Raw genomic sequence first — 26,725 nt, 5'->3', positions numbered from 1 at the left:
TAGTCAGGGTGTTCTTGAATAATGAACCAACATAAATGACGCTGTTGCTGGTGTAATTTAATAATGCAGTGTTCTGTTATGCAGGATAAAAAAGAACATGCTGTTAAGTTGTCCCTATTTTGTATACTTTCATGTTCCAGAATTCTATAGATTTTGCTTAATTCAATGTATACACTGGTACCACAGGTTACAGATGCTTCAGGTTACAGACACTTCAGGTTACAGACTCCACTAACCCAGAAATAGTACCTCGGGTTAAGAACTTTGCTTCAGGATGAGAACAGAAATCATGTAGCGGCGGCGTGGCGGCAGCAGGAGGCCCCATTAGCTAAAGTGGTACCTCAGGTTAAGAACAGTTTCAGGTTAAGAATGGACCTCCAGAAAGAATTAAGTTCTTAACCTGAGGTAGCACTGTAGTTATTTTGGTAAATAACTTCATGTTCTTAAAAATTTCTAACTACTGCAGACTGGTTTAGCACTTTGCTACAGTCGCAGGTGGAAGTTCTACTGGAAGTGTCCCAAATCCACTTCATCCGTGCTTTGTAATGTCCAGTCACACCAAATACAGTTACAAGTATCTAAAAAACATCAGCTTTATAGTGTTGGGGTGTAACTCCACCGACACGAACCCTCTCTCTAGATTTGAGGTAATCTAAGAGGCCCTCTTGCAAGAGTCAATTTCTGTGAATACCAGGTATAACACAACCTTTTCTACAGTTGCCCTGGACCTGTGGAACTCACTTCCTCATTGAGCTCTGGTTTACATAGCATTTCGTAAGCAGACTGAAATGGTCTTCTTACATTGGACATTTGGGAAGGTAATCTTGCTACACAGTTCTGAATTAATAATTCCTTTCAGAAGTTTTAGTTGATAACTTACGCTAGGAATGTGCATTGTATGCTGCTGTGAAAATGATGGTTGAAAAGCACAGTGACATTGCTGGACTCAATGGATCTTAAACACTTAGGTTTGTGTTTGCATTTATTTGATATCAATGGGATTGAAGCACCCTGTACCTGGATCGTTCCCCTAATGCGGAGGAGTCCAGGATGCACAGTTTATCCAAGTTTGGAGGAGGGCTTCCATTTACATGCAGCTTCTCTCCTCACTCCTGGCCAGGAATGTTAAAAAAGACCCTTGGGAGAGGCTTTAATATGACCCACACCCCCTGAATGTCCTTTAGCTACCCACCACCAAGAGAAGTATTCCACCTATGGAAAAAGAAGCACCATTAATTTGTGATGCACCATCTTGATACATCATGAATGTTCACCCAAGTAGGACCCAAAAATGAACCTCCATGGTTTTGAAAAGGTTACCTCCAAGTACATATGAGCTTGTTAAGACCCTGGATGGATATTGGAGCCAGAGAAGTTCCTCAGAGTTTCCTTCCCTTGTCGAACCTACAGAGGGCCCTCCCCACTTTTCTCTTACTTCACATGGGGAGTGGGGTGGGCAACTGTACCTCTTGAGAAAGCCCCAGTTCCCAAGGTCTACCTTTCTCAGTCTCGATGCGCTGCATGGTGGGATGATATTACTGCTACCATAACCCTTCCAAATACTCTCCCCCACCCCTTTAAAGGAAAGGATAAAGCAGGGAGGGTGTTTCGTGGGCTGGAGGTTGCAGACATGGCTTGCAGTATTTTATTATTTTTGACATGAGGGTGAACCTGGGGAAATCTGGATCCAAACAGAGGAGACCCCCTGGATAAGTCACTTAGTTAATGCCCAGTTTTTCCTGGCAGCATATTTGTTTTGCTTTTGGAGATGGAGTGGGGAGATCAAGGATATTTTGAAGTCACCACATAGAATAACAGTGGCAGAAGTGCCAGAGAGCTAGGAAGAGTTCCCTTTCCATTGGCATGGAGTGCTGCGTATTGAATTTTTGAACTCTTTTATTGAGTATCATTTGATCAAAAGGTTGGCTATTAGTCTTTAAATAAGATAGGCAGGCTTGGAAACCAGCCACCGTTAAATTTGTCCATAGAGCTGCCTCATATTTCAGCACTAACCTACTAGCCATAGTCGAAGCAGAAGTATGACCAGAAACTTCATATCAGAAAGTGAATCAGCTGGTGGAGAAGGAATGGGATGATTCTGCCTCTCCTCTATGCCCTACATTGAAACAAAGTGTGCTGGCAGAAGGGGCAAGCCCCCTCCTCCATGCCCAGCATACAAAACAAGTGTGCTTGTAGAAGAGGCAAGCCCCTGCCTCCATGTCCATCAGAATATACTCAGAGGGCTGCTGAAAGAGGGATGTAACTCTCAGTCCCTCCTATGTGAGCCTTCACAGACTGGTAAGCATTTCTGCAGGCTAGCCACTCTTATGGGTATATTTACAAGGAGACTATAGATTCTCAGAGGGATGCAGGTGGCGCTTTGGGTTAAACCACTGAGCCTAGGACTTGCCGATTAGAAGGTTGGTGGTTCAAATCCCCGTGACGGGGTGAGCTCCCATTGCTTGGTTCCTGCTCCTGCCAACCTAGCAGTTCGAAAGCACATCAAAGTGCAAGTAGATAAATAGGTACCGCTCCGGCAGGAAGGTAAACTGCGTTTCTGTGCGCTGCTCTGGTTCGCCAGAAGCAGCTTAGTCATGCTGGCCACATGACCCAGAAGCTGTACGCCGGCTCCCTCGGCCAATAAAGCGAGATGAGCGCCGCAACCCCAGAGTCAGCCATGACTGGACCTAATGGTCAGTGGTCCCTTTACCTTTATAGATTCTCAGAACACTGTGCTCCTTTGAGAGGAAGGGTGGGATAGAAATTTTATAAATGAAATAAACAAAAAATAAATTAAGAAACACTGGCTGGGCACTTTCAGTTTTTTTCAAGATGGACATACAGCCATTAGTAGTGCTTCACGTGCATAGCTTGGCTCCTAGAGCACAGACTGATTTGTCACTGTGGAGCTTACCTGAAGGCAGTTCTTACCTGCTTCTGGCAAGTGGAAAATTACATGCCTGTGAGCTATTTAAGATGCAACACTTCTCAGCCCTTTTATTTATTGAAAGATTCTCTCTCTGCCTGTGCTTATCTTGGTCTGGCTACTGAATCTACTAGATCTTTGTCACTGCCTTGGATCGGGCCAACAGGCTTCATCTTAATGCAAGCTCTGGCAAAAAGAAGTGCAGTTTTTCTTACATTTTGAGAATCCTGCAAGTCATTCCAGCTCCTCTGGCAGCTTGCAAACTCCCATCTAGTTTTCTCTTGCAGGTAGCAGAGTGACTAAAGCAGAGCAGACTCTGTGTGTGGGTGGTACTTAAGCTTGCTTCATGCTCCTTGCTTTTGTCAGGGCTTTAAATCTACAGAACTCATGCGCTGCTATCCTTATTGCTGCAGGAAACTCTGCCCAGCTTCCCCTCAGCATTTCTGTGTTTTGGGAACCATCTCAAGCTTGCTTCCTTCTTTCTACCCTTCCAAAACACTCCAAGATGTAATTGAATATTAACAGGGTACAGTGCTTTTTAGCATGATTTTAAAAGCAAAAGCCAATGTTCCTGAATGCTTATAATTTTTTGCAGCCTCACAAATAATTCCAGAAAAAAATACTAGTCCATGCATTTTTAATAGACTTTGTGCCTACGCATGCTTGTGCAATTTGTTTGTAATCTTAACTTCTTATGTAAAGCCTGGTTGCTTGAAGGTAATTTATGGTCATCATGGAGGACTAAGCAAGTGGGGGGGGATTTCAAGCCTGGTTTGCTGCACCGCAGTCCTCAAGACATTCAGGATACCGGGAAATGAACATTTGTCTTGTATTTTAAGAAAGCCCGATCATTGGTTTCTAATGCGTGAGTCAACATGGACCAGGTCCCAGGTGTGGTCACTCTAGATCAAGGGTAGCTAACGCATTGCCCTTCAGAGGTTATTGGGCTCCATCTCTACTCAGCAGCAGCCAGCATAGTGGTAGTCAGGGATTGTGGAAGTTGTAGTCCAGCAATGTCTGCAGGGTGCTGCTGTATTGGCTGTCGCTTTTTATATACAGGATATGTGATAGGGCAGAAAAAGATCCTGTTGAGATATTAGAAAACTGTATGCAAACCTTGGTAGAGATACCTTCTCCTCTCGTTGACAGTGAAAACACACTGTGTGCAATTCAGTTTGTTTAAAATATAGCGGGTCAAAGGAAATAAAAAGGATTTTAAGAGATTAAAAGGTTTTGAAGGTTAAAAGTCATTTAAAAAAGCTTTTAAAGAGGTTTTTAAAATGTGGAGATATAGCTGACAGGAAACCAGGGCGGTGGCTGCAAGGCTGTTAGCCTTCGTTAAAACAAATTTACGATGCTAGCTTCACAAAATTCTATGGCGCAAATTCCTGGGGTCGCTGGAACACATAAAACAACCTTGCCTTCGATAAGAGGAATTTTTAAAAGAACAAAAGAGGAGGGGAGAAGCTTGCAAAGCAAACCCCCATCATGTAATTGAAAGGGAATATGTGGAGCTCTGTTAAGCACGCCTTACCTCGGTGCCATCGTGCCCCTCCTTACCCTTTTCATCAACTGTATGCATCAACTCAATGGTTAAACCAGAGAGTTGCATTTGAATTTCCCTTTCGCTTTCAAAGATAGCCACGGTGAGCATTGTGTGTTTTCACCAACCATGGTTAATACAAAACCATAGTTTACAAACCAGGTTTGCAAACTGGCTTTTTCCTGATTGTGCCAGTGCATATGTCAAGCTAGCCATAGCTGTTTCCAAAAACTGAAACACGAGAGCGGAGGAGTGAAAGGAAGTTGCACAGGAGCCATCAAGTACATAGAGGGACAATAAGGCATGTAAAATAGCTTTATGCATGTGGAACAGATTCTGATCCTGTAGTTTGATTTCCTGTGTACAAGTGAGAAGCATTTTTCTCTTTATCCTGGCAAGGAGCTCACAAGACAGGATGGATGAGCCTGCAGCACCATGGACAGCTCCCACTGAGCTGCTTGCTAAGAGGTACGCCAAAGCCTTATGAGCCTCAATTCACTCTCCCAGTCTCCACCCCAACAATGGAAGCTCCAGAGGCAGGCACCGCATAACAGTACACTGGTACCTTGGGTTAAGTACTTAATTCTTGGGTTAAGTACTTAAGAACGTTCTGGAGGTCCGTCCTTAACCCGAAACTGTTCTTAACCTGAAGCACCACTTTAGCTAATGGGGCCTCCTGCTGCTGCCGTGCCGCCGGAGCAGTTCTGTTCTTATCCTGAAGCAAAGTTCTTAACCCGAGGTACCACTGTATTGTTGAGTGTGAGTGGTTTATGCCTGAGTGGTTGGTAGTGTTTCATGTAGCGAATGATTGTGTGAAATGGTTGTTGAGTGAGATGGGATGAAGGATTATGTGTACGCTGCGCTGTCTGAAATGTTATATTACACTGCCTTGCAGTGATCTCTGATTTTACTTATTTTTATAATAGGTGTATGGATAACTTGTATGCATTTTGCTATGTGAATTATTTGACATGCTTTTATTGTGCTGTGCTCTGTGTGTGTGTGTGTCACATATATATATATTTATATCCATTGCAAACCACTCTGATTCAGATGGTAAGTGGTCTATAAACTGAAACAACAATGCTGCACTGCTTTTAATCCAAGGTGGAAATAGTGGCAATGTTGCCCTTGTGCACCTAGACATTCCGGCAGGGTAGTTCTGCAATCTTTATTCTTTTTGGGAGCTCTAGGCTGTTGGCTCCAAAGGCAGAACTGTTGTGTTATCTTAGTATACAGTTCTCCTGGATCAAAACCAGGCATAGGCAAACTTGGCCCTCCAGATGTTTTGGGACTACAACTGCCATCATCCCTAGCTAACAGGACAGTGGTCAGGGATGATGGGAATTGTAGTCTCAAAACATCTAGAGGGCCGAGTCTGAGGAAGCTTGGTCAATACACTGGAAACAGCATTGCATTGTTATGGCTACTGTGTGCTGCTCTCCCTTCTCCTTAACTGTTGGGGGAGCAGCGGGGTGCTTTGCCCCTCAAATGGAGTGCCCCAGGCAAGAGCTTAATTTCAAGGTTGATTAATGATTATTAGGATGGGATGTGCTGGCTATCTAGCAACACCTTTGCTAGTGCCTTTGAGAGATAAAAATTTGAAAGGGGTGTTAACCTACTTGTTCATCTTGTTTTAATATCAGGCATCAGTGAAGCAGTGTGCTCAAAATCTATGGCTATTTTTTAAAAAATAAAAATAAAAGCAATTCATCATACAACAGTTCTTCTTCTTTTCTTTAGACCCAAATATATTTTGTTCTTTTTGTTTATCTTTTTACTCTCTGAACTTCCCAAAGAGAGGATATTGCAGCTGGGAAAGGATATCGTTGTTTAGCTCTGATGGTCAGGAGCTTAGATGCTTGTAGCAAAGGGTATTTCTTTTTTATCACCTTTTCTTTAGAAACATCTTTACTGTAATGAGATTTACCCAGAAATATGGTCGCTGCAGGTAAGTGGTATATTAAAGATAATGTACGTAATAACTTGGAAAAGAACATGTAGTGGAAGAACGTCAGTGGAAGCAGACTTTTCTCATATACTGAAAATAACAATGCTGTAGTTTAATAAGACCCAAGTTATGCATAAGAAGACCATCTAGTCCATCATCCTGTTTTTGCAGCAGAAAACCTTTGGGAATCGTGGAAGCAGGGCTCCTCTCTCCATAAAATATTTTATTAATTCACAGGTGATAAATTACCTTCTCTCCTTCTCTCTCAGTACATTTTGAAACATCATGGAAAAGTCCAATATTTTCATTCGGCTGCTTGCTCAAGGGAATTCCGGAGAAAATGGAGGCAGTAGGATGTGTACAAACCAGACTTTTGCATACGCACCAGTGTGCGGCATTGCTTTACATTCAAATGAGCGACTACACATGAATGGGTGGGGAGCTCCCCCCCCCGAAATGTTCACCAGTGGCTTATTTATGGGGTGGGGCTGCAAAGAGGAGCAAGTAAGTTGTAGCTAGATATCATTGGGCATAGTATCAGTGATGAGGGACCTCAAACCCAGAGACTGAATGCATCACCCAATCATTGGCCATGCTAGCAGAGGCTGATGGGAGTTGGAGTCCAACAACATCCGAAGGGCACCAGGTTAGGGAGAGCTGCTGTAAGTGATGCTGTTCAGACTCTGCAGATCCTCAGATTGTGGTGTTGGGCATCACAAAACTAGAACTTGGCCGTGTTTAAATTTGGAGCTTGGGTCTGGAAATTCCAAGCATTATCTGTAGACTATGCCTCTCAAGGGGGATGCAGGTAGCACTGTGGGTTAAACCACAGAGCCTAGGATTTACCGATCAGAAGGTCGGCAGTTCGAATCCCCGTGATAGGGTAGCTCCCATTGCTCAGTCCCAGCTCCTGCCAACCTAGCAGTTCGAAAGCATGTCAAAGTGCAAGTAGATCAATAGGTACCGCTCCGGCGGGAAGGTAAACAGCGTTTCCGTGTGCTGCTTTGGTTCGCCAGAAGCGGCTTAGTCATGCCGGCCACATGACTCGGAAGCTGTACGCCGGCTCCCTCGGCCAATAAAGCGAGATGAGCGCCGCAACTCCAGAGTCGGCCACGACTGGACCTAATGGTCAGGGGTCCCTTTACCTTTTTTATTCCCCTCAATGGCCCTGCCCTGCTCTGCACCCTCCCCAAGGGTTTTTGCCCAGCTGGCATGCATCCTGATGTAACACACCTCTCGTTCCCCTGGTTGGAGAATGGAGAGACTTGTTGCATGTAGGTAAGTGATAAAAACTCGGACTTTTTTATCACCTAAGTATTTTCTACTGTACAATGATAAGAGGCACAACTGTTGCTCCACCCACAGTTGCCACTGCTATGTGGCCCCCAGAAGGTTGCCTATGGGGAAATGAGGCCCTTGGGCTTATAAAGGTTTCCTACCCCTGGGCTGTATGGTTGCTCCTTCAGGGTGAGGGGGTTGACTGTCTGTTGCCAGATGCCCCTCTTGTGCCTCATCGCAGAATTGCTAGATTCCAGTATATGCATGTCAAGGCGCAATGTTGGGTGCAATTCCTTCTGAAGCTCTGCAACGATAGTTTGGCAGATGGGAAGAAAAATATCCTCAGCAGAGAAAGGACGGTTCTGTTTCTAATCATAACATGCAGATGGCACTATCCAGCAAACTCGTTCCTTTATGCACAAGGATTTCCACTTGTGCAGTGGAACTTCTCCACCTCTCCTCTCCCTTTGTGTTCGCTAAATCTGTTCTGGGGGTTCCTCCAACTTGCCAGAGCGGATCTGGTGAGGAAGGGGGAGTTGCACTGATGGAACCAGTATTTGAATATCACCCAAGATAATTTGTGAAGTAGTTGGTGTTTAGGTTTATAATTTGTAATGCCTAGACAAGGGGAGAAACTGAAACTTCGGAGCCATTGGCCCAGGTCTGTGGAAGGTCTTGCCAAAAGAGATTCAGCAGACGCCTTCTGTGCCAACTTTTAAACGCCGCTGGACCTATGCAGGCAATTAAGAGTACAACACACACACACACACACACACACCGGTCTATTGCTGTTCATTTTAAAATTTCCTTTTGGCTTTTAACTTGCTTTTAACTGTTAACGGGGTGAGCTCCCATTGTTCGGTCCCAGCTTCTGCCCACCTAGCAGTTCAAAAGCATGTCAAGTGCAAGTAGATAAATAGGTACCGCTCCGGCGGGAAGGTAAACGGTGTTTCTGTGCGCTGCTCTGGTTCGCCAGAAGCGGCTTAGTCATGCTGGCCACGTGACCCGGAAGCTGTCTGCAGACAAACGCCGGCTCCCTCGGCCTATAGAGCGAGATGAGCGCTGCAACCCCAGAGTCGTCCACGACTGGACCTAATGGTCAAGGGTACCTGTACCTTTACCTTTTAAACCACTATGATATACGATACAGCAGTATATAATTTTTTTCTAAATAAATAGAGTTTGGAGTTTCTTTTTGCACAAAGAAGGGTGATTAGTGAATGGCATAATTAATTTTTCAAAATACTGTTTTTAGTTATTTTCATGGTACAGAAGATAAATTTTGAAAAAACTATTGTTACAACAGTAAACAAGTAACTATAAAATTACAGACTTTTATCATGCCATGTGTTAAAGTTTTATTTGATTGCTCTGAGAGATCACGCCACATTTTCCCATGAGTTCTGGGTGGATTCCTGCCATAGTCTGAACAATATATGTATTCAATAAACATTTGCCATATGTTATAAAAGGAATATGGATTGTGTTTGCCCTTTTCCGCTCTCACCTGGCATGTTAGTTTCTCAGCCAATGCTATTGACCATACTCTGTTATACCAAGAATCAATGTTCAGCCCATCACCGGTTTTCCAACATCTAGCTATCTCCATACAAACAGCCATCCATAAAAAGGCTAAGAGGTCACCATTAGGATAATTGTGAGCAGACGGGATCTTAAGCCCAAGTAGCGCTAGTACAGGGGACATTTCAATTGTTTTGTTGTATATCAAGCTTATAGGATTTGATAATGTCACAACACGACCACATATGATAATTTGTTCCTTTGTACATCCCCTCCAACATTTAGGATTGACTTCCTTACATAATGGCATAATTAATTTGTTAGCCTTTTAAGGTACCATCAGTCTGTGGGTCTTTTGGGGTACAACAGACTGACATACATGCACCAGGTTACAATACTGAAACAGAAATTAATGGCGGTGTTAAAACAGTAGTATTGTTGATGTTTCTACTTCCTGTGATGATTTGGGGCGGGGAGGTTGGAAACAGGTTAAAAAGAAAATACACATGTGTACAGCGCGGTAATTGAAAAATGAAAAATAATGAAATCCTTTTTGACACATTTCTTTTTAGGCATACGGCTCTGGATGCGATATTGTTATCCTGGCAAATGACTTTGAATGTGTGCAAATTATTCCTGGTGCTAAGCATGGAAACATACAAGTCAGCTGCGTGGAGTGCTCCCAGCAAGGAAGGGTAAGGATTTCAGAGCACTGGTTCTCAAACTTTCTGCCCATGGGTCACTTGAAAACTGCTGAGGATCTTGGCAGACCACTTTATGATTTTTCTCTGCCTCTTGTAGCAATTTTAAATTCACTGTGCTGGATGCTGGATGCTTTTAACAGCAGCTTTATTGCTTATTTTTTTCTTGTATGTTATTTGATTGCATTGCAATTTGAATTCCAAAGAATTCTATGGAATTCAAATTGAAAATGTTCTTCACAGACATGCCACAGACCACCTGAATGTAGCTCGCAGACTCTGGGTGGTCCACAGACCACAGTTTGGGAACCCCTGGTTTTTAGAACTTTTGAGCGGTGGGAGACAGGAAAGTGTTCTTTCTAAATAAATAAATAAATAAATTTAAATATAGGAATTAAAACTTTAAGGCTGCACCCTGCCTTAAGAAGTTTTAGTTGGCAAATCATATCTGTTTTAATGAATTAATTAACACTTAAATAAATTACTCTGCTTTATGAATTGAGCACAATTTGGCCTTTTATGATATGATATGCTACTGGCAGTCATTCTGGAAAATACAGTATGTAAAGAATAGTTACATTCTTTTTGAATAAACAGAATGTGGTTCATTGTAGCATATCCCTTGAAATCTAGCGTCTGGTACAACAGCCAAGCGATGTTCGTATAAATTCTTTTCCCCTGAATCTGTCCTTGTACATAACACTCTGATGAATGCATTGGTATCTATAAATAGTAAAATATTCACAGTTAATTTTTTTTTAAAAGACTAACTTCTTCACTCAATCTGTTCTAGATTGCAGCCTCTTATGGAAATGCCGTGTGCATTTTTGAGCCCCTTGGGGTGAATTCTCATAAGAGAAATTGTGTAAGTATTTATTACGTGATATAAAATCCACATTTTATTTTATTTGTTTATCATGGAGCAGGTAACATCATTCCTAGCAGTTAGCAGAAGACAGAGAGGCCAACCATAGGTGGTGGAGTCAGAGCCAATGAATGCTAGTTTTGCTCCTATCCTACATCTCTGCTGAGTTCTGTAAGGGAAATGCTGCAGGGGTCAGCAAACTTTTTCATCGGGGGCCGATCCACTATTCCTCAGACCTTGTGGGGGGCCGGACTATATGGGGGGGGGGGATGAACGAATTCCTATGCCCCACAAATAACCCAGAGATGCATTTTAAGTAAAAGCACACATTCTACTCATGTAAAAACACAATGATTCCGGGACTGTCCGTGGGCCGGATTTAGAAGGCGATTGGGCCGGATCCAGCCCCTGGGCCTTAATTTGCCTATCCATGGTTGAGACTAAGGAGGAGGAGGAAGCTGACAGGCAGGGGAACACCCTGGGCTGGCTGCAAGGAAGGAAGGGAGTAGGTAGGCAGGTGAGGGCTGGTTGAGGGCAGGCTGAATTTGGGGGGGCAGCCTCCACTGCCGTCTCCTGGAACTGACAGGCAAGCCTCCCCAGCCCTTCCTCTCTCTACCACCATGTCATAGTCTCTGGCAGTTTCACCTAGAAATGTCAGTTGACGGGCATGGTTGGAGAAAATGGCGCCATGGGCCAAATTGGACCTCACCCCCCAGGGGCACGGTTAACCTGCAGACAGGAGGTTCCCTACGTGTGCTGTAAAGGATGTATTAAGTTTAATTTCCATTGTTTGGTGGTCTTAACATGTCTCATCATTGAATAGATAGAATGTACAGTGGTGCCCCGCAAGACGAACGCCTCGCGAGACGAAAAACTCGCAAAACGAAAGGTTTTTTCGTTTTCGAGTTGCCTCGCAAGACGAATTTTCCTATGGGCTTGCTTTGCAAAACGAAGCTTGCCCCGCAAGCTCCGGGGACAGCGGGAAGCTGTCCCCGGACCTCTTTTGAAGCAAGGGACGGCGGGGGGAAGCGATCTTCTCCCCGCAGCCCCAGGTCCGGGGACAGCGGGAAGCGCAGCGCGTCTTCCCCACTGTCCCCGGACCTCTTTTGAAGCAAGGGGCGGCGGGGAGAAGCGATCTTCTCCCCGCAGCCCCTTGCTTCAAAAGAGGGGACAGAGCGGCGCTTCCCCTCTGTCCCCGGACGGTCTCCATAGGAACGCATTGATTGATTTTCAATGCATTCCTATGGGAAACCGTGCTTCGCAAGACGAAAAACTCGCAAGAAGAAAAAACTTGCGGAACGAATTAATTTCGTCTTGCGAGGCACCACTGTATTTATGATTATGATTATTTTTTAAAGAAATATATTGTTTTGTACAAGAGAAGAACCCCTCTCCCTGTTGCAGATCTTTAGTTTTGCTCTTTGTAATGAAGGCATGGGACACAAAATAACTTCCCTCCCCTTCTTTAATGAATCAGCTATTCATGCAGAACAGCAGGGGTGCAAGCAAATTTGTTGCCTGTGTTTATGCCACAGCCATGGCTGTGATCTGTTATTTGAAAAGTGCATTATTTGGGGCGTGTTATTGGTTTTAATTGTCACCCTTGAAGAATGCTGTTTGACAGCAAAAGTAACTGCTTAATCACATCAATTTTTTTTTATAAAAAAAACAAACAAACCATGAAATGTCATTTTATAGCTATGTGAAGAAAAGATTGCTCCTGTCCTGTGTGGTGTGTTTTTTGCCCCCTAAGAATTAACTCTGTAATGTTTGCATTGCAGCAACTGAAGTGTCAATGGCTGAAGACAGGGCAGTTTTTCCTCAGTTCTATGACCTTCAACCTAGCATGGGATCCTCAAGGTAATACGAAGTCAACATTAAGTCAGTTCCCACTTCCTAATGCGCTTTGCAGCATGTTACTGTGAGGGATCTTCTTCAGGGGGAATCTTTTGTGATTTCCTCTAATATTATCAAGGTACTTTTGCCTCCCTCTAGTGTGTTATTCCGTTCGTTAGGAAAGCAGTTGAAAATAAAACTGCCAATATCATAATGCTGTTGTACAAAACAACAGTAAGACTGCCTTTGGAATACTGTGCACAGTTTTGGTCGCCTCACCTCGAAGCAGATACTGTAGAGCTGGAAAAAAGTTTAGAAAAGAGCAGCCAGATTGATCCAGGGAATGAAGTGATTCCCCTATGAAAAAAGGTTGCAGCTTTTGGGACTTTCTAGTGTTAGAAACCGAGATATGAAAACCAGGAGCTAAATGGTACCTTAAACCTAGGTTATGGGCCAACAGCAGAATGTCTAGGTGCACTTTTTTATAACAAGAATACAAAGCTGAAAATGAATAAACTGCAGCTAAAAATCTTATGTTCATTTTTCACATGGTCCAGTTCTCATCTGAAGACTGCAAAAAACATAGCCACGCTTCCCCTGCCCATCACCCTAATATTCTTAAGAGTGTCTCTTCTCTATTCTTCAGGCTCGATTTACGTTCTGAAGTGTCTTTTTTGGGGGCGGGGTCAGCTCACAAACAGCACATGGAACTGTCTTGAATATGATAATGCCGACAGTAACAAAAGCAGATGCTTATGTTAGTGCAATAGTCTTTGTAGAGGAGAATTCTGTCCTCCACGATTCCCCAGCCCCATACAGTGGTGCCTCGCAAGACAAAAAGAATCCGTTCTGTGATTCTCTTCGTCTAGCGGTTTTTTCGTCTTGCGAAGCAAGCCCATTGACGGATTAGCGGATTAGCGCTATTAGCGGCTTTTAGCGGCTTTTAGCGGCTTATCTGCTGATCGGATCAGCTGATAAGCGGCTTAGCGGCTTAGAAAAAGGGGGGGAAGGGGAAAAAACCAGCAGGAACTCGCAAGACATTGTCATCTTGCGAAGCAAGCCCATAGGAGATTCGTTTTGCGAAGCACCTCCAAAACGGAAAACTCTTTCGTCTAGCAAGTTTTCCGTCTTGCGAGGCATTCGTCTTGCGGGGCACCACTGTATTGTCATTCACAGATGTTGGAAGAAGCAGTAGAAGGTAAAATGCATGTAGGCCAAATATTGCTGTCTACTTTGCTTAAATATCCATTTCTTCCAGGTAACCGGCTGCTGACTGCAACAGATTATTTGCAGTTATGGGCCCCTCCATCTAGTGATATCCTAGAAGAGGAGGAGGAAGATGATCCTGACTTGGAGCTCAAAGAGGATAAAATCCATCCTGTTCTAAGCGACTGGAAATGTGTCTGGCACTGCAAGTAAGTTTGTGTGAGAGTATGATTATGGAGAACGCGGGTGGCGCTGTGGTGTAAACCACTGAGCCTAGGGCTTGCTGATCGGAAGGTCAGCGGTTCGAATCCCCACGCCGGGGTGAGCTCCTGTTGCTTGGTCCCAGCTCCTGCCAACCTAGCAGTTCAAAATCACATCCAAGTGCAAGTAGATAAATAGGTACCTTTCTGGCGGGAAGGTAAACAGCATTTCCGTGCGCTGCTCTGGTTTCGCCAGAAGTGACTTAGTCGTGCTGGCCATGTGACCCGGAAAAACTGTCTGCAGACAAACGCCGGCTGCTCGGCCTATAGAGCGAGATGAGCGCTGCAACCCCAGAGTCGTCCGCGACTGGACTTAACTATCAGGGGTCCTTTACCTTTATGATTATGGAGGAAAGGCAGGGACATCTTACAGTCCCATCCCTAATCGCTCTTAGAACCTGAAATTATTTTTACATATGCAGCTCATTAAAAAGCCATATATGCTTTTTGCTAGACGAAAGAGTTTTCCGTTTTGGAGGTGCTTCGCAAAACGAATCTCCTATGGGCTTGCTTCGCAAGATGACAATGTCTTGCGAGTTCCTGCTGGTTTTTTTATGCTCCAAGTATACTACTTGAAAACAGGACGCGGGTGGTGCTGTGGGTAAAACCTCAGTGCCTAGGACTTGCCGATCGCATGGTCGGCGGTTCGAATCCCCGCGGCGGGGTGAGCTCCCGTCTTTCGGTCCCAGCTCCTGCCCACCTAGCAGTTAGAAAGCACCCTTAAGTGCAAGTAGATAAATAGGTACCGCTTTCTAGCAGGAAGGTAAACGGCGTTTCCGTGTGCTGCGCTGGTGCTGGCTCACCAGAGCAGCTTTGTCACGCTGGCCACGTGACCCGGAAGTGTCTCCGGACAGCGCTGGCCCCCGGCCTCTTAAGTGAGATGGGCGCACAACCCTAGAGTCGGACACGACTGGCCCGTACGGGCAGGGGTACCTTTACCTTTATGCTACTTGAAAGCCCAGTACAGAATAGCAACAAGCTTCTCTGTATATATGCACATTTGTTAGGTGCAAAGTCTCCAGTGCATTCCAAACCATATTGACTTCTTCTTCCAGGGAAGCATAACTGAACACAACAAATCTCTAGTTGGTTCAGACAACTGGGGATTGGATTTGAGCTGTGGGCTTGCATGCTTCCTCTTCTCCCTAATGGATGCAGATTCCCTTCCAGTTTTTTGCTTAGCGCAAACCATTGTTTACAGGGACATCTGAATCAACAAACTATGCCTCCAAACCAGAAATAGAAACCACAGATTGAAGTGGATTTCCAATTTTGGGGTGGGATCAGTGCTGTCATGTTCAAATTGGCTGGTTGTCAAACTGTGGCTTATGCTAAACTGGAAGCGATGCTTCTCAAGAGAGGAGGAAAATGTTGGGGGAAGGCAAAGGGCTAAAAACCCACAATTTGTTTCTGGTCTATAGGATCATATAAAATGAGGTTCTTAGTAGTATTCAACTCTAGTCCTCAGAGTTAGCTTAGCTTCATTGATTTCAGTGGGTCTGCTGTGAGAAGAACTTGGTTCAAAACAATCCTCTGTCAGATGATTACTTCTGTTCCAAAACGTTTTGCCTAGCCACGGAGCTCTGTTGTAGTCAATAGTCGTTTCCCCTCAAGATGCAGTCTTCTTTTCATTTCGAACAATGCTCACAATGTTGTGCCTAACAAAACTAGTATAGAACGAGAAAACATTGTGCCTCTTTTATGTATCTGGGAGTTGGCTTCATTTTGCTGCAAAATCCAGGGTGCAAGCATATTTGGTTCAGGCAGCTCATACTGAACGCTGACATGAGATTCTTCTTTTTTTACAGAGAATGTGACAACAGTTACAGATAAACACTAAAAATATGAGTTATGAGGCCTCAGGGTTGCTAAAGGGATGGAGCACCATTTCATTGCTTCACTGAGAGTGCAAAAACCCTTGATCCTACTTCAATAATACAATTGGCTTTTAAAGTTAGTAATGCCATTCAGCAGAGATGTGCGGCAGATGTTGCCTGTGGTCCTCCAGATGTTGGTGGGCTCCATCTCTCATCAGTCCCAGCCAGAATACTCTGTGATCAGGTATGGTGGAAATTGTAGTTCCACAGCACCTGGAGGGCCACAGGTTACTGATCATTGCCATACGGCAATTAAAGTATTTTTAGCTAACTTCTCCTGTATGTGTAACGAGATGTCAATGGCGAGAATAACCTTAGGCTGCCATAGCTGTGTCTATAAAAAAGTAAATTCCCCTTCAGTGGAGAACTGCATTCTTTTCTCTTGCTTTGCTCTTTAGAACGGCCGTGTCTGTACATCTGATGGAATGGTCCCCAGATGGCGAATATTTTGCCACAGCCGGAAAGGTAAGGATGAGAAAGTGAATTGCACTTCTGGAGTGTGCCAGGAATTGTATTAACTCTGCTTAGTAAAATAGAATTGTTTCCTCGCATATCTAACAGGGAATAGCCATATAACATCTTATGCGCTGGTCTTCAGCTAGTGAGTCAGGACCCTAAATTGGATCTAGCTGCAGCCTAAGGAATGTTGCACTAGAGGCAGCAAGATGCTTTTGCTGTCCTTTGTGTTAGACTTACTGTCTTTTAAGAGACATGTCAGGCTCCCATCCCAAACCCAGTGACTCTTACTTGCTAGTGAGGGAGATCTATTCCTTCAGGCTAATATTAGTACAGGCTTATCAGCAAGCATAAGGTCCAGAAGTCGGAATACCAAGGTGCGTGAGCAAGGCAACAGGTTCATAACCAAAAGGAAGAGTCCTGACACTTGACACTACTCTCCCCGCCCAGTTTTGAATGACGAGGCAGGGCAAGCTCAAACACGAGACTGTCTCCCCATAGTTCTGCACACCTACGCTCCTTCTGGACAGGTGCATCTGATCCCACCTATGGACCGACGGGAACCAAATAACGGCCAGTGACTTGTCAGATCCAGTTGCTTACAGCATCCACAAGCCATACACTAGCTGACCTGGATAAGCTGTGCCTTTATATTGGTTAAGTTACTACACAGATCCGGGATTCTAAAAGCCCTTTGCTTCCTGATCTACTGCAAATCCAGTTATCTGCCAGTAGATGCCACTGAGCTTTCTACCGTCCCCTGTACTTAAGTACACCCTGATACAATTAATGAGCATTTGATTCTGAATTGATTTTAGAATGAATTGATTTTAGAATGTATTTCAATTAAGTGATTGTGATTTTATGTAAATGGTGTTACTTTTATTGTCGTTAGCTGCTCTGAGCCCGGCTTCGGCTGGGGAGGGCAGGATATAAATAAATTATTATTATTATTATTTTGTGAGTTATTATATAGTTGCAATTCTATTTGTACTCAGTTAAGTCCCCATCTGCACCATACCTTTGAAGCAGCATCATTCATCTTTAAACAGTCACGGTTTTCCCCAAAAGGTTTCTGGGAGCTGTAGTTTTTTTAAAGGTGATGTTTGGACATTGGAGTTAGTTCCCAGAGTTTCCTGGAAAGAGGGGTTGATTGTTAATCCAGTCTGGAAATTGTAGCTCGGGGGGGGGGGAGGAGGATAGGGGGTCTCCTTTCAAGGCTCGCCACCTGAGGCAAAATGAGAATCTTGCGTAGTTTGGCCTCCCGCAGTTCTGCCGCCGGAGGTAGGTGTTTTGTCCAGTGTCATGGGCTCTGAGGGAAACCATGAGCATTTAGGGTGGTACTGCACTGCTTTATATGTATAGTGCAGATGGGGCCTATACAGAGGCGACCCACTGAAATTAATAGCCTACATTAGACATGTCCATTAAGACAAAACAGTTCCCTTAGTAGGCTTCTCATAGGCAGCTGTTGGCCACTGTGAGACTTTGTGCTGGACAAAGTGGACTGCTGGCCTGATCCATTAGCCACCTCTTATGTTCTCAATATTACATTTAATTCAGAATTTTGTTAGTAGTAAGTGATGTAGCAGGAGGTTGTCAAAGGCTCTTTCATTTCCATCGATCTCCATCTGTTTTGCCCCATTGTGTGCAGCGCCAGAGGTCTGTGACTAAGTAACTGAAGCAGATGGTCTCGGAAGCCATTTTCTGCCTGTGCCAGAGACGGTTGCCATTTTAGTTCTTGCATTGTGGCTCAATTTGGTTTAGATTGGTGATCGCGGCACTGCATCTGGCTAAAACATATTGTTTGTTTAATTGGGTCTCTGCAGAGATGATTGTGTTGTCCTTCCTCTCCACCCCAGCCAAAAAAAACAAACCAAAAAAAAAACCCCTTTAGGATTTATTACTTTCAGATAGTACTTCGAGAGCTCTACAATCTCTTCTAATAATTTATTATCCTAACTGCATTCCCAAGCCATGTTCCCAATATAAAAAGTGTAATTGTTTCTTAGCATTTTGGCTAAGATCAGGGAATATCAAGTTACTAGAAGAGGGTAGCTAAACCTTGGGAACCAGGTATGCTGTAGCCAAATCACATCTTCCCTGGTGAGAATGTAATGAATGGAAAACCAAGGGAGAGGAAGAGTTCGGACAGTGCTTGTAGGTAAAGCTCTGTATTCTCCAGTTGTCAGGGTGCTCACAAAAGGGGTGCAGGAAAATGATCAGGAAGAAGCATTATAGGAAAGCGTTTCAAGAGAGGTGAAAAGGAAGCGTGGAAACTTGCTCCTCAGCAAGTTGCTGTTATCCAACGGAAAATTTGCAAAGATATAAGGAGTAGCCTTATGCTGTCAAATCATTTGTCCATCTGGCTCAGGGTTGACTATCCTGTGGCCTTTCAAGTGTTGCTGGACTCTAGATTCCATCATCCCCAGCCAGAGTGGCAAGTGGTCAGAGATTATGGGAATTGTTGGCCAGCAAAATCTGGTGAGCCACAGGTTGGCTACCCTTCTCTAGCCCATCTGCTCAGATTGGCAACCATTCCCTAGGGTCTTAAGCTGCTTCCACATGAGCAAATATTGTGGAATAGCCACATGCTGTTGACCAGGCATAGGCAAACTCAGCCCTCCAGATGTTTTAGACCAGCCTTTCTCAACCTGTGGGTCCCCAGATGTTGTTGGACTACAACTCCCATCATCCCTGAGTTCTGGCCTTGCTAGCTAGGGGTGATGGGAGTTGTAGTTCAACAACATCTGGCGACCCATAGGTTGAGAAAGGCTGGTCTAGACCAGAGTTTCCCAAACTTAGGTCTCCAGCTGTTTTTGGACTACAAGTCCCAACATCCCCAGCTAGCAGGACCAGTGGTCAAGTATGATGGGAACTGTAGTCCCAAAACAACTGAAGACCTGCTCAAGTCCTGCTCAAGTAAGTTCCGTCTGTATTGTCTGTTTTTCTCCTCAAGCAGTCACCTCTCTTACTTTAACCATTCCCTTTCCGTGTAGCATTGCCCTTGTAGCTGTGACTATTTTCTTTCCCCTCTAAATTGCAGTGAGTATGTGTGCGTATGCAGGGTGGAACTACCTTTCCTCCAACACTGCCCCCTTGGTCACAGTATGTTAGAAGTCTGGAAGCAGAGTTGCTATCCCACTTCCAACTTAAAATTGAGTGACATCGATTTGGGTACAGCTAAATCTGGAAGCTCCTCAGGGCAGAGGTCTCTCCCAGTCTGCTGCCTGATCTCCTTTAACTGGAAATGCCAGGAATTGGAGCCCTTGTGCATGCAACACATCTGCTGTTCCACTGAGCTAAGAACTCCCTTAATTTTGAAGAAAAGGCAATAAAAATTGATATAATCAAAGGGAATGCCATACAAGGAAAATGCATGGGAAACATCATCATCATAACAATAATTATTATTATTTATTATTTATACCCCGTGTGTGTGTGTGTGTGTGTATCTACATTATTCAGTAGGCCTGTGGCCTGAATATGGAATGCAGAAGATGGGGCAGGAGGATGGATTAAGGGGGGGGGGGCGACACTAGACCCCTGAGCATCTGTCTTTAAGAAGAAAGTGACTTGATGTATCAAAGGGCACTAAATATCTCTTTGGCAAATGCAATCTAATAATCATTTCATATGATCAACATAATGACCTTAGCTTCCATCTTCTCAGCGATTCCTAACCTTAGCTGCAAAATTAATTTGTTTTGGGGGGGGGGGGGCAGACAGCTAAAGCGATCCCTAAGGTGCTATTTGTGCCAGATCAGTTGTGGATGTAAATCTATGATTTGTGGTTTACGACTTCAAAATGGCTTTTCTATTGCCAGACATCATATCAGTTCTGTGTGTGTATTAAGCAGGCTGGCCGTTAACTAAAATGTGGCTAAGAGATATTTATGTTCCATTTCTTGAGATGCTCTTCCCCATTTTCACTTTGTATGTTTTGCTGGAGAATTTATTTGCTTATACCTGTATACAGATAATAACTGAGCATTATAACTGTTAACAAACAGCAACTTGGAGTGTCTTCTATTCTGGCTACTCCAAGTCTAGGGAACCTGCAGCCCTCCAGATTGGTGAACTACAGCTCCCAGCACCCCTGACCATTGGCTCTGCTGGCTGAGGCTCATGGGAGTTGGAGTAGGCTGTAATTCTTCTCTTCTCCCCCCCCATCTCTACCCCAGAATAAGTGTGATTTCGCTTAGGCAGCATAGTTGTGACTTGCTTTTAATGCGGGTCAGTTCAGTGGAGGTTGCCTGCACCCCTCACTCTTTTTTTTCTAGCCTTTAAGAGCCAGCAGCCTTTTAAATATTAGAAGAAATAAAACCTTCATAGCGAACTCATTCTTGGGGCCAAACTACACACCACACGGGTGGCATGTTATATTAAAAGTAGTTCATAAAGAACTCATTGCCACTGACTCATGATCATGCTTAAACTCCATACAGAGGTTAATAGTCTATCTAGTGTAAATGTGTTTCATTTTAATAATAATTTATTATTTATACCCCCACCCATGTGGCTGGGTTTCCCAACAGAATACTGAAAATGCGATAAAACATCAAACATTAAAAACTTCCCTAAACAGGGCTGCCTTCAGATGTCTTCTAAATGTCAGATAGTTGTTCATTTCTTTGACATCTGATGGGAGGGCGTTCCACAGGGTGGGCGCCACTACCGAGAAGGCCCTCTGCCTGGTTCCCTGTAACTTCGCTTGAGGGGAATGCCAGAAGGCCATCAGAGCTGGACCTCAGTATCTGGGCTGAATGATGGGGGTGGAGACGCTCCTTCAAGTATACTGGACCGAGGCCAGATAGGGCTTTATAGGTCAGCACCAACACTTTGAATTGTGCTCGGAAACGTACTGGGAGCCAATGTAGGTCTTTCAGGACCGGTGTTATATGGTCTTGGTGGCCATTCCCAGTCACAAGGCTAGCTGCTGTATTCTGGATTAGTTGTAATTTCCAGGTCACCTTCAAAAGGTTAATTTGGCGTTTTCATTAGCTGTATGCCATAATAATCACAATTATAACAAATAAAGGCTTGGCCTATCTCGCTTTGCATGTCATGAGCCTATCTCATATATTAGTTTCACCTTTTAAGTTGAATTACTGAAATAAATAAACTTTTCCACTATATTCTAACTTTTCGAGTTTCACCTGTAGAGCGCGTTGCAGTAGTCCAAGTGGGAGATAACTAGAGCATGCACCATTTCATCAGGCATGTTTCATAACCCATTTCTCATTTTGCAAAGAGTGCAGAGCTGATCCCCAGGGCTGCTCTCCTGAGGATGACTAGCAAAACCATTTGCTCCATTTTCCACATTGGACAGCAAATAGCTCATTCTGGCTTCACCTGATCAGGGCCAAAATAAACTCCTGGCCAGTGTTATGATGCTAAATTACCCTGATGTTTTCTGCATCAAGCCTCCAGATGTTGCTGTGGGACCCCAACTCCCCTCCTCCCCCTCTCCCTGCCCCCCTGGACCTGCTGTCTGGGGCTGATGGGACTTGGGAAACTAATTCAAGATGCTGGAAATGTAGCTGAGGAAGAAAGCACCCAAGGGTGCAGGTGGGAGCCCTACAGAGGTGGGGTGTGTATCATGGGGTTGAGTGAAAAATGATCTCCCAGAATTCCCCATCCTGTTTGTAGGCGGTATGATTGGGGGTGGGGTGGGCATTCTCCTGAATATTTGGGGTGGGGTGGTAATTCTGCTGCAATTTGGATGGTGACAAAAAGGGGAACTCAAAATTCATCAGAAAACTCCCTCGGAAAATTGCTGGCTCATGTAACACCCAGTATGGGATTTAGAAAGGTCAGATTACCAAGGTTATGTGACCTTTCAAAATCTCATCTTTAAAAACTGGGCATGTTGTGGGGGGCATGAATCTTCAGGATGTCTCCCCTCTTTCCCATGACTTTACCTTCTGCGCAACCAGCGGGACATTGTTCCCTGGGGGTAGAAAACTGAAGATGTCCAGAAAGTCAGTCAGTCCATCTGAACAGCTTTCAAGACAAGACAAGAACAGAAGGAGGGATCTGAATGGCTGCTAACTGCTCCAACTGACTGGGCTTTCAACTGACCCAGGGATCTTTTCAAGCAACTCACCTGGTCTCCTAGGAAACAAAACATTCCCCAGGATTCCACAGCTGGTTGTGAGGTCAGAGCCTGGCCAAGGACTGGAGCCAATGGGCTCTGGGCTCCAGGAACACTCTCTCTGCCAGTAGATCAGTCTGCATTTTTCGCAGAAGGTCCTAAACTCAACCTCAGTCTTCCACAGTGTTATAAAACTGTTGTAAGAAAAACTGCTCCTTTTCCCTTATGGGGTACCCAAGAGCCCGTATAGAGTCCTTAAGTAGGTTCCCTATTGGAAGGAGAAAATAACAGAGGCCAACCAGATAATATTGAGAAGCAAGGCAGCTAGTAAGCCTGATCTTCATTAACTGTTGCAACAGGGACCCCACTCACCACAGGCAGGAGGGAGGAAGAACTCAGAACAATGGCACGCAAGCCCTTATATAGACTTTTGAAGTTGCCCACCCTGTAGCCAGAGACCACCCCCCAAAACATTATACATACATCACAGAAGGAGGCGGGTCTACAGCAGAAATACATCACAGGAGACGGGCTACAGCACAAATCCTTTATGGCAGGATACTGATAACGGTCACTTGATTGCTCCACCTGGCCAGCCTGGCCATTCTTTTGTGATAGTAAATACTTTAATTCCTGAATCCAGCTCACAGGCTCACCCTATTCACCCACACAAGTAACGCCCTTAAGGCAAAAGGCAATGGAGAGGCTTTCCCATTTCCTTCCTCCTTGCAGAGAAATATTTGAGGCCACTGGGAGAGTCAAAATGACTTCAGGATTGTTCTCCCATACTATTTTAGACACATGGTTTATATACTTACGTGTTTGCCTTGTAAATTTACGAACGTTTATATTTGGGACCTTAGAATTCTTATAACAACAGTTTGCACCTCTAGATGCAATCCCTGGCATATCTAGAAAGGACTGGGAGAGACTCTTAGCCGGAACCCCAGAGAGCCACTGGCCTGTCAGTATTGACCAGGGGTGGGGAATGTTGTCCCTCCAAACATGACCGAACTACAACTCCCATCAGTCTCAACAAGCACTGCCCAGTAGCCTTATATATATTCATTTTGGTCACCCTGGTGTAAATTGCTGAGCAAGATGGACCTTTGGTCTGACTCAGGTTAAGACAATGTCTAGTGAGGCTCATTCTCATTGTCTCTCGTTGATCCCTCAAGTTTTATTGGTTCTTCATGTCTTCATGGGTAGAAAAAAAGAGAGTTGAGAAAGACCACCGGTCCCTTGTGCCTCTTGTGTTGAACAATGTAATCTGTGGTTTCAATCTCGCCCAAACAAATAGTTAAGTGATTAATGTTTCGTTTAATGTGTTCATCACCTTATATTAGTTATCCAAACCCTTTTAAGTGCAACATTGGCAAACACGCTACTGTGGATAGTTCACTTGTTGAAGTACCCTGTTTCCCCGAAAATAAGACAGTGTCTTATATTAATTTTTGCTCCCAAAGATGCGCTAGGTTTTATTTTCAGGGGATGTCCTATTTTTCCATGAAGAAGAATACGGTACACATTTATTGTCTAATTGTGAGTCAGCCAGACTCCGCCAGGGCAGAGCAGCTACGGTCCAGAGGAATCAGACGCCTTACGGTAGCTTCGGCGGCCTTATATTCCGGGGAGGCCTTATATTCAGGGGAGCCCTTATTATCGGGGAGGTCTTATTTTCGGGGGATGCCTTATGTTACAGCGAGAGGCAAAACTGGAAGTAGGTCTTATTTTAGGGGGGGTGTCTTACTTTCGGGGAAAGACGGTATATTCCATAGGTGACGATAACAGTAACGCAAACAATGGTCTTCAGAAGACCATTTTGTCTGCTGCAAAACCAAGGCAGAACTGGTGATATTATTTATATTTTGTTTCTTCTGTATGGCTAATTGTCATTTTGGAGTTGGATCTCAATTATGGGGGAGAAGCACTGAGCTGTGCCCACCATGTAGGAAGCAATATCTACACAGATGGGAAGCATCTGTTGAGGGTTTCAGGCAAGTTTCTCCTAGTCCTATCTGCAGACCCTAGAAACTGAACCTGGGACCGTCTACATGCAAGAGCATCAACTGAGCTAGGGGCCTTCCTTACTCCCACATCACTACAGCCCTAATCTAATTTCTGTTTTCCTGCAGCTGTTTTTTTTAAAAAAACCACAACTGTAATTATGCACGTACACTGTCAATTTGCTATGTGTTGGTTTGTCTAGGATGATTGTCTCTTAAAAGTCTGGTATCCGATGACTGGTTGGAAATCCTCTCTTCTCCCCCAAGAGAGTGAGGAACAGAAAAGGACCTCCACACCAGTTCATTTCGCCTTTGTGTATCTGGCACATCCTCGATCGGTGACGGGATTTTCGTGGAGAAACACAAGCAAGTTTATGCCCAGGTTTGAATTTGCTCCTCCTTCCCCGCCTCTTAAAAAGGGTTCAAACTTGAGTGCAAAAACATAGGCACCCATCACACATTAATTTTACAGTTTGCATGCTATAAATTAGGGAGTCTGTGCAAGGGAATTACAGTGGAACCTCGGTTTTTGAGTGTCTCGGAAGCCGAACAATTCGGAACCCAAATCCTAAAAACCCGGAAGTAATTGCTTCCGTTTTTGAACACGTCCCAGAAGTCGAACGGCTTCCGAGGCGAGTTTTTCCTCCCCCCCCCCCAATTGACTTTGCAGCCAGCCCATTGATCCTTGGGTTTTGAACGTTTTGGAAGTCGAACGGTCTTCCAGAATGGATTACATTTGAAAAGAAGAAGAAGAAGAAGAGTTTGGATTTGATATCCCGCCTTTCACTCCCTTTGAGGAGTCTCAAAGCGGCTAACAATCTCCTTTCCCTTCCTCCCCCACAACAAACACTCTGTGAGGTGAGTGGGGCTGAGAGACTTCAGAGAAGTGTGACTAGCCCAAGGTCACCCAGCAGCTGCATGTGGAGGAAAGGGGAAGCGAACCTGGTTCACCAGATTACGAGTCTACCGCTCTCAACCACTACACCACACTGGCTCTCAGTGTGTTCCACTGTATATCTTGTATAGAAAGGTTAGGCAGGTAATGCAGAGAGTCCCAGACCAGGGCCCAATGAGCTCCCTTACAGATCCTATTCATGTTTACTCAGAAATAAGTCTCACTTGGCTCGCTGAGGTTTACTTATGAGAAAGAATGCAAGGATTGCATCCTTAGCCAGATGCAAGGGACTTGTGGAAGCCCAGTTGCATTTAAAGAAACACACGATTTTACTTTTTTTTTATTTACTTTTATGCTTCACAAGTAAGAGAGACTGAAGCAGTGTATATTTGTTGACGGCTGGTCCTCCTGTAGCACCAGAGAGACTGCTTTTGAAAACTTCCATCAGTTTTAGAAGTAGCATTCTCTGAATTGGCTGCTGTTCTTGGTTTTTTTTCGGGGGGGGGGGCGGGTAGAGAGTGGTAGTTTGGACTGGAAGGGAGAAGAAAGGAGTGAAATGAGCTCCACTGTTCTTTGCATTTTTGCAATAATTTATCGGTGGTTAGATCTAAGCACGATTGGGACACTGGGAAGCTATTGTGAAGCATCACTCCTAATAGCAAACACAGCTAATGAATGCTGACAGGATTGAAGCCTCTAAGGCAGGGGTCAGCAACCTTTATCAGCCATGGGCTGGTCTACTGTCCCTCAGACCATGTGGTGGGCCAGACTATATTTTGAAAAGGGAGAAAAAATGAACAAATTCCTATGCCTCACAAATAACCCAGAGATGCATTTTAAATAAAAGGACACATTCTACTCATATAAAAACACCAGGCAGGCCCCACAAATAACCCAGAGATGCCTTTTAAATAAAAGGACACATTCTACTCATATAAAAACACCAGGCAGGCCCCACAAATAACCCAGAGATGCCTTTTAAATAAAAGGACACATTCTACTCATGTAAAAACATGCTGATTCCTGGACCGTCCGTGGGCCGGATTGAGAAGGCAATTGGGCCACATCTGGCCCCCAGGCCTTAGATTGCCTACCCCTGCTCTAAGGGGCAAGAAAGGTGATGGCACACTCAGGGGAACCCAGAAACCAGCCCCATGTCCAATAAGGATTGCACATGCTCAGTAGCCAGGGAATGTAGACTTAATAGTGTTGGTGGGTAGAGCAACTTTTAGGAGGGGAGGGCTATTCTGCAACCTTTTGCTGCAGGCCCCATGTCTCGTTTCAAACAGCCATCTTACACTCCGCAC

At 44.5% G+C, this 26,725-nt stretch overlaps 1 protein-coding gene and 1 long non-coding RNA gene across 8 annotated transcripts in view; one reads left to right on the top strand and one right to left on the bottom strand.

The window, feature by feature from the left end:
* Positions 1-22,826, bottom strand: part of LOC308573300 — a 34,290-nt gene extending 11,464 nt beyond the window's left edge. Inside the window, exons 1-2 of the long non-coding RNA XR_014002011.1 lie at positions 22,345-22,826; positions 7,860-8,002 (exon numbers count right to left, since the gene is read on the bottom strand). This is a non-coding gene — a long non-coding RNA (uncharacterized lncRNA). The remainder of the gene's footprint in view (positions 1-7,859; positions 8,003-22,344) is intronic.
* DMXL2 (Dmx like 2) overlaps positions 1-26,725 on the top strand; it is a 100,476-nt gene that overhangs the window by 6,287 nt on the left and 67,464 nt on the right. For all 7 annotated transcript variants that reach the window (XM_081169948.1, XM_081169946.1, XM_081169949.1 and 4 more), the window contains exons 2-7: positions 9,792-9,914; positions 10,714-10,785; positions 12,567-12,645; positions 13,880-14,036; positions 16,363-16,429; positions 24,727-24,905. In XM_081169948.1, the coding sequence (XP_081026074.1) occupies positions 9,792-9,914; positions 10,714-10,785; positions 12,567-12,645; positions 13,880-14,036; positions 16,363-16,429; positions 24,727-24,905 (677 nt within the window). The remainder of the gene's footprint in view (positions 1-9,791; positions 9,915-10,713; positions 10,786-12,566; positions 12,646-13,879; positions 14,037-16,362; positions 16,430-24,726; positions 24,906-26,725) is intronic.

Source organism: Podarcis bocagei, assembly GCF_964188305.1.
Source record: "Podarcis bocagei genome assembly, chromosome: 14".
Classification (NCBI taxonomy): domain Eukaryota; kingdom Metazoa; phylum Chordata; class Lepidosauria; order Squamata; family Lacertidae; genus Podarcis; species Podarcis bocagei.
This window is presented reverse-complemented; position numbering and strand designations above follow the sequence as displayed.